The sequence below is a fragment of the Bidens hawaiensis genome, unplaced genomic scaffold (assembly GCF_021521415.1).
Source record: "Bidens hawaiensis isolate Kalapana, Puna unplaced genomic scaffold, B.hawaiensis_p1.1 tig00017971_1, whole genome shotgun sequence".
Classification (NCBI taxonomy): domain Eukaryota; kingdom Viridiplantae; phylum Streptophyta; class Magnoliopsida; order Asterales; family Asteraceae; genus Bidens; species Bidens hawaiensis.
Window position 1 is genome coordinate 281,186 of NW_027492713.1, and position 8,503 is coordinate 289,688.

Sequence of the window (8,503 nt, forward strand, 5' to 3'; positions counted from 1 at the left end):
TCTGTTTTTGAACTAAATGGGTGTAATCGGTTGTCAGGTGACTTTGAAAAATTTATCATTTGTATACAACAAATTTTATCCGAGTTTGAATTGGAGAACAGTTGTGATCTCCCTGTTAGTGGCATACACTTGTTAAATATATGTATTTAATTCAGTCTTATTATTATTTATGTAACATAATAGGAATATAGAGTTAAAAAAGTTCAAAGAAACACTATATAATTTTGTTTTTACGTTAAAAAGAAAGGAAAATATTATGTGTACTCACGTGGTGTTACAGCTGGGATGTAGCTTTTCTTTTTGACTAATTTAAGATTTGGAATGTAATCATTTGCATAAGTCTTTTGTAAAGGTGACTTTTGAGTTAGTGGGAGTGAGTGAAAGCTTCCACTATGCCCTACTCGTACAACCGTTTCTGCAGAACGTACAGCTATTCTTCCTGCTTCTTTTAATCCTCTGGCCAAGGGTATATTTTTAGGAATTATTGGTCTTCCCGAGCATCAAACACATGGTTAACGACAACCATGATTCTTGTATACAAAATATAAAACAAACCATGTTCAAGTTAAATATAAGTTTATAATTTGATAAGTTATAGACTTATAGCTTTATAGGCCACTAATATGAAAGGAAAACTTAATGAATTATTCCCTTCTAGCATAAATATTAATTTCGTATCATAACATCTTAAAAGTTATTTATATAATGTAAGTTTCGGTTTATTTGGTCTAGTTGGTTACTAAGGTACTGATAAGTATGTTTGTGACTATATAACTAGTTCGTATGGTTACTAACACTTAATTTCAAAAGATTAAAGAATCAGCTAGCAAAGTTATTGTTTAGAACATTTATGTAAACATTTTTAAAGAATATGTAAGATGTTTATTTACTTTTCGTCTCATTAGATAAACAGCTTCTAATACATAAAACTAAAAGAATAACTTCAAATTAGTATTTAAGGCTCGAAAGTAAAGTTAAGTTGGCCAGGAAATAGATTTAAGACAGAAGACTCATGGTCGAACACTAGATCCATCATGTTCTTCTAGAATATTTTTCTAACATAGTTAATTTAAATGCTTTTTATTTTAAGAATGATTAATGGTACCTAATTGACTTTATATGTTATATTATTTATTATAAGCATGAAACAAAGAAAAAGTTTTAAGGGCTATAAACGTAAAATTTTGTGATGAATTCAACAAATTTTGTTATTTTCTTATAATTTTTTAATGTAATTAATTTCTTGTCTAGGTCACATCCACTTCAATGACTTGAGAACTATCTCAACTCTTAAGTCAGTAACGTATAAAAGGATTTAAATTATTTTAATGGGTGATTGGTATAGTAATAACTGTGATATACGAGACCGGGTCAAATGTGGATTCATAGATCAAGGTTTGACTTTACTACAACAGCCTTGCCTAACTTTCTATTGGCTTGAACCCATCATGGGAGTGGCTAGGTGGCACATGAGTGATGAGTGTGTGAAAAGTTTATTCATTATTTATTGGTTTAAAGTAGTAATTTTTATCTAAAACAGGTAACAAAAAACATGAATTGCTAATATGTTTGGACTAACTCTTAGTTAGGGTGTTTGGGTTAGTGCATTTTAAATAAAAAGCCTATGGTTCTTTTTTATTATTATTATTTAGGAAAAGCTTATTAGCTTAATTAACATTCTTTAAAGAAACACCCCTGATCTAAAGCTTTAATATTAATATGTTTGGACAACTTTAAGAGTACAGTGAGTACTTAGGGTGTTTGGGTTAGTACATTTTAAATAAAAAGCCTATGGTTCTTTTTTTATTTGAGGAAAAGCTTATTAGCTTAATTAACATTCTTTAAAAAAAACCCATCATCTAAAGCTTTAAAAAGATGTTGTTAGGTGTAATAAGTTGATAATGACATCAAGGTTTTGGCCTTATGATCATATGATGTTTGCTTGTTTTGCTTCCTAGTTTTAAATCGTTGCTCGTGTCTTTATTTCATGTAGCTTTGCGATTAAAGTTTAGAGTGAGATCTCTCAGTGGAGCGAATGAGACTCATCCGGAGTCTCGACTATTCAATATGTTGCGAGGTATTTTGCAATATATCTTCAAAGAAAGTAAAGAAATCCATGCACGATGCCTTTCTTATTTTTGTGGAAAAAGCATGGAGTGTGTTGATGTTTAGCAAAGCCAAGCACTCAAATGCAAAGTAATCAAAGGCATCAAATCTCAATTGTTCATGTGGATTTCTTACAGAACTTGGTTGTAGATGATTAATTAATCTTGTTGGTGTAGCTCCATATTGGCTTGTTTTTAAATTATATTGTCTAGTTGGTTTGGGGCATATGTGCTTGTAGTATGGTACTATATGTTAGCAACCATGTTGTGTCAAAAACATTCACTCCATGGCTGTCGTTAGCTTTTACCATCATTCACTTGAGCGTAAGCGAAGAAACCTAAATATGAATCATTATAGTGTGTTTGCATGACTAAATGTATTGAGGAGTCTTCTTAACAATTGTAATTAATGTAAAGCTATTCATTTGATCTACGGCTCATCTCATGATACCTTGCTGATAATCCCCGCTAGGCTATTAGTCAAGTGCATCATCTGGAAGTAGAAATCTAGCAGCTGAAATTTTGTGTTAACGATGTCACTGCTAATCTGGTTAGAGGGGGTTTGGGGTCGGTGGTCTAGTGGTAGATACAAAATCTTGTAAACACCCGAAAGTCGTGAGAAGTAAAACAAACTTAGTCTTTGATCGGTTATTATTATGTAGAGAACAAACATAACATTGTATATGTTTTTCATGTTTGAACGATCTATTTTCTTGTAGAAAACTTATGTACACGCTATTATATATTTCGACTGTCTACCTTAGAATTTAAACATTTTAAATGTAAACACAAGTACTATAGTACAAAAGGTTGTTTCCATCGATTCCACTAAAAGTCTTAAATTCTATAAAGCTCGTTTAGTGGGTTTTTTTTCTTCACATTGTGAAAACGTTTCACATAAAAAGAAAAACACTACTTTTATGTTTACATTGGTATTGATACTTCAATATTATAAAGTACAAACATATATGATATAAAAGTCAATCGTATGATTATGAGGTTTTGCAGCATGTCCCAATCTACATGTCGATGTTGTCACGAACATGAAATCTCAAAAAACAGAAGTCTTAGTTTTGGGTGCTTATATCTTGTTTATAAACTGTTATCTATTATTTAGTGGTTATGTTTGTAAAAAATAAACATAACCTTTAAATATTTCATCATCATCATCGTACTCAGTATATCCCACCAATAGCAAAGCTATGGTAGGGTCTGAGGAGGGTAAGATGTAGGCAGCCTTACCTCTACCCCATAGGGATAGAGAGGCTGCTTCCGGTGAGACCCCCGGCTCAATAGTAGTTTTGCATCAAGCCTTGGACATAAGGCACATAGCACTCAATCATGTTTATAACATTTTATAACATTTTATTTATAACATTTAAATATTTAAACACTTTATAACATTTAAATAACCTTTAAATATTTATAACATTTTATTACAAAAAATATACACTTTATAAAAGTTACGTGACTTTAGAGATGAATAAAAACCTTTAAATAACTACTGGAAGACACTTAACAAACTCTATTATTAAAGTACAAAATCTTTTTATTCCTAAGTACTTTAAACTTGTTCTAACTCATATCTCATTACTCATTCTCTGTCATTTAGAGAAAAAAATTTATTCGATGATACTTCATCTCATTTTCTAGTATTGAGATTAAAATTAAGGACCAGCCCTCCATTCTTTATATATAGAAATCTATTATGAATTCTCCATCTATTTTTTCTCTATATTTTGTGAGTGGGAAAAACAAAAGAAAAATTTATTATTTAATAAAATATTGATAGAAACTTAAAATGAGATGTAAGAGACAGCTATTTAAATATCAAGCCAGTTTTATAAATAAATGACTTTTAGCTAAATAAAATATAGAGAGAATAACTATGGCTTTAAAAATTACCTCTAGACGTCGATTAATCCCAATTAATCGTTAATCAATACCTCACCTAATATTCACAAATTAATTGTTATTTGGTCAAAATCGGTCAAAATTAGAAAGTTTATATATAAAATTTGGCTTACATATGTATTTGTATTTATATTTGAACGTATAAATCCAATCCGATTAATCACAATTAATTATTAGTTTCTATCTTACCATCTAATTAACGCTAAACGATTTCTAGAACACTAATAATAGAGAATGTGTTATAAATGCTCTTACTCGAGTATATTTGAAACCAAAATCATGTATTTTCACCTGTTGCTAGAAATAAAAAAAAAAATTATAGAACATTAAATATTTTAACATTAACTCAATAACACTTCAATAAAAACAAAATTACTGCATAAATCATAAATGCAGTAAATTAAAGTTTGATAAAGTCAAATTCATATAATTGAACATCTACGCACCAACTATACCTATACTATAACTATACTATATTTATTCTCTCTCTCACTCGCACATAAATCATAAATGCCATTCTGATTTTATTCACTCATCATAACTCATAAATCTCACATTCTTTCAACAACAAAATAACAACAAACAAACCATGTATGATTCCTACTCTCAAACACAATGATCAAACACATTCCATTTCATCTTCTACTCATAATAATAATAACAACAATCCATCCAACCTTCAGTCTCACAACCGACGGCATCCTCTTACTCTCATTCAAATACTCCGTCTTATCCGACCCGTCAAACATATTATCCACGTGGAACTACTCCGACGACACTCCATGCTCATGGAACGGCGTCGTTTGCACCGATACACGTGTCACCGGAATCTCACTTCCTAATTCCAAACTCATCGTATCCATTCCCGCCAATTTGGGTTTAATCGAACACCTTCAACAAATCAACTTATCCAACAATTCAGTCAACGGGTCAATACCCTTATCGTTATACACTGCACCGGAGCTTCAGGTGTTTGATTTGTCGAATAATTTAATCTCCGGCGAGGTTATTGAACACGCCGGAGGTTGGAATAGTCTCCGGTCACTTAATCTTTCCGGTAACTTATTAACCGGAACGATACCCAAAACCCTTGGGACGCTACAAAACTTAACGGTGGCTTTATTAAACGATAATTATTTCTCCGGCGAGATCTCCGGCGGTTTTGATTATATTAAAGTTTTGGATTTATCAAGCAATTTTATTAACGGGACGTTACCGGAGAATTTTACCGGTGGTGGAATTGAATACTTTAACGTTTCACATAATAATATTTCCGGCGAGATTCCGGCGAGTTTTGCAAAAAACATTCCGGCAAATGCGAGGATTGATTTATCGTATAATAATCTCACCGGAGCTATTCCGGAGTCGCGAGTGTTGTTTAACCAAAGTGAGAGCTCGTTCGCTGGAAACCGAGGTCTTTGTGGGAAGCCGTTGAAGGAATTATGTGTAATTCCTTCAACGGCTTCCACGTACCCTCCTGCTATCGCGGGTTTCCCTGAAACCACCCCGTCGTCTCATTCGAATAATAATTATTCGAATGATACGTCTGGGGGGAAATCAAAAAATCGATTTAAAACGAGTACGATAGTGGGAATTGTGGTTGGAGATGTTGCGGTGGTGGCGATTTTAGTGTTTATTTTTATTTATATATTGAAAAGACATCAGCGTTGTTCACCAGCAGATAAAGATAAATGTAATGATAGAGGTGTGAATAATCAAGATAACGAGTGGGAGGCGTCATCGGATGAAGACGAGCGTAAAACATTGCGGTCGTGGGGGTGTATTATTAAGCGAAGAAGTGTCGAAGGCGAAGAGTTAAGCGAAATGTCTAGTTCGGATTGCTCGGATACCAAAAGGGTAGAATCGGAAAATAATAATAGTAATAGTAATAATAATAATAATAAAACCGAGGATTTAACAAACGGGTTGGTGACGGTTGACGGGGGAGGAAAAGGGCTCGAGCTCGAGACGTTGTTGAAAGCGTCCGCGTATATACTTGGGACGTCTGGGTCGAGTATTATTTACAAGGCGGTGTTGGAGGATGGGACCGCATTGGCGGTTAGACGAATTGGGGAAAATGGGTTGGAAAGGTTTAAGGATTTTGAGAATCAGGTTCGGGTGATTGCCAGACTGGTTCACCCGAACCTGGTTCGGGTCCGTGGGTTCTATTGGGGTGCGGAAGAGAAGCTTGTTATTTACGACTACGTTCCCTATGGCAACTTAGCTAATGCACGTTATAGTAAGTCATCTTGTACTCTATTATTTATCTTTCGGCACAATATAGCATGTCATGTGTGCACATTAGCATTCGTTACCACTAATTCTTTTCTTTTAAAAAATCATTTTAGTAGTGAAAGACAAAATAATTTGGTAACAATTAGATTGGTAGTGGATGAAGTGACTTCCGTGATTTTTTTTAATACTTATTTTTATTTGCAATTCATAACTTTTTTTTACTTTTAAGTTTTGTTAAATCATTATAATAAAAATATCGAATTACAATAGAGAAGCAGGTAAGCGGGCATCAAGCTGCATCGTCATCCCTTTTTAATAACAGTTATCGTTCTAATTTGTTACACGTCCTCTGTAAAAAATAAAAATAAAAATTGGATCCACTATACATGTTAGAGTAATAAGTTAAATACTTTTTTGGGATAATTTTTTGTTTATAAACTTACAATAATTAATACTGTAATCGTACATAATTATAATATTATTATTAAAATAATGACTTTATTCAACAAGATATCAAGTTGCATTACCTTTCAAGTTTGGAATTATATCAATAATTATTTTATGAAGGCTATGATTAAAAGAATATAAAACACTAAATACTGTAATAATGTATGGAATAATAAATATAATTTTATATTTTCACAAAATTCCTCAGCATGCACATGCGCAATCTAGCTTTCCAACTTTACTAACGCTAAAATGAGCTGTTGACGGTGACCGAGGTGGAGTAGTTGTAACTGAATCCTTTGTTTTACTAATGCACTGACCCATGGGCCATGGCGTATGATAGCAATAAAGGTCCTTGACTACTTGTATCCACGAGGTTTATAAAATATAACCTTAACCAAATAATTCCTTACAAAACAAACTAGATAATATATTTTTCTCCGAAAGTATACAAATTATTTTCTGTTGTGTCCCAAATCATTAACACGCTTTTTTGACTTGTACCTTTTGTAGGAAAAGTTGGATCATCGCCTTGTCCGCTACCATGGGGAGTTCGGCTTACAATAGCAATAGGCACGGCCCGTGGGCTATTGTACATCCATGACAAGAAGCAAGTGCATGGGAATCTCAAACCGAGTAATATTTTGTTAGGGTCCGATATGGAGCCCAAGATAGGAGATTTTGGGCTTGAGAGATTACTGGCAGTCGATCAGAGTTGTAAAGTGGGTGGATCCACCCGAACCTTTGGTAGCAAGAGGTCAAATACTTCACGAGACAGTTTCACAGATATGGTCGTTGGGCCAAAGTTGAGCCCAAGCCCAAGTTCTATGGGCTGCATTTCACCTTATTATGCACCCGAGTCGCTTAGGAACCTAAAGCCAAGCCCAAAGTGGGATGTATACTCGTATGGTGTTATATTGCTAGAGCTTCTAACCGGAAAGGTTTTCGTGTCGGACGAGTTTGGGCCTGCTAGTATGACGTGGAATTCCACGTTGACGATTGAGGAGAAGAAAAAGGTGTTGCGAATGGTTGACGTGGCGATCCGTGCTGACATGGAGGGGAAAGAGGAGGCTTTGTTGGCGTTGTTGAGAGTGGCATACAGTTGTATATCACCGGTCCCACAAAAGAGGCCACATATGAAAGAGGTGCTACATGCTCTTGAAAAATTTCCATTTGGAGAGATGTGTTATTTATGATTAATTTAAACTAATAATTGGTTGTTTTTACTTAAAGTTTTATTGTCTTGTTTATAACTGATTTTAAAACAAGTAGAGCTGATGTAGAATGCCGATTTTAAACATTTTTGTATATCATAACTTTTAATAATGGTTGTATATTATTACTAATCTAATCTATTTTATATAGATGTAAAGCGTGTGCTACTTATTTGTTAAATTCAAAGTCACAAATATTGATTCGGGTGGCCTACCAAAATCAAATCCGGTATGGTTAGACCGGTATGTTAATTGTTAACTGAGGGACTACGTGTGAACGAAAACCTTTACAAATAATAGACACTTAACAGTCCAGTCTTTGGTATCTTTTTATGTTTTTTGTTTATCAACATTATGTTTCAACTATATAATGTTTTCACCAAGTCTTTGTCAAGCTTTTGTGTAATCTGTCAACTCTAGAAGATTTTCAATGCGGGAGTTACAATTGCTAAGACTTACAACCGCTCAATGATCATGATATTGAATATTAAGTCGGTTACACATGACGAACAACTTGCCATCGCTCGAGGCACGTTGTCGCAAGTCACAACCAATACCAATAATAGATTTAACCATTGTAATGCCATA

The 8,503-nt window shown here is 33.6% G+C and overlaps 1 protein-coding gene across 1 annotated transcript; it reads left to right on the top strand.

Moving 5' to 3' along the window:
- The first annotated feature begins 4,533 nt into the window (after window positions 1-4,533).
- LOC143555118 (putative LRR receptor-like serine/threonine-protein kinase At4g37250) lies at window positions 4,534-8,253 on the top strand. The gene is made up of 2 exons (XM_077044738.1): window positions 4,534-6,258; window positions 7,215-8,253. Exons 1-2 carry the CDS (start codon window positions 4,635-4,637, stop codon window positions 7,895-7,897), a joined length of 2,307 nt encoding a protein of 768 aa, XP_076900853.1. The 5' UTR covers window positions 4,534-4,634; the 3' UTR covers window positions 7,898-8,253.
- Window positions 8,254-8,503: the final 250 nt, after the last annotated feature.

Coding starts and splice junctions, on each gene's coding strand:
- LOC143555118 (XM_077044738.1), top strand. CDS start 4,635: ATGATCAAACACATTCCATTTCATCTTCTACTCATAATAATAATAACA. Junction 6,259..7,214: donor CTTAGCTAATGCACGTTATA/GTAAGTCATCTT, acceptor TACCTTTTGTAG/GAAAAGTTGGATCATCGCCT.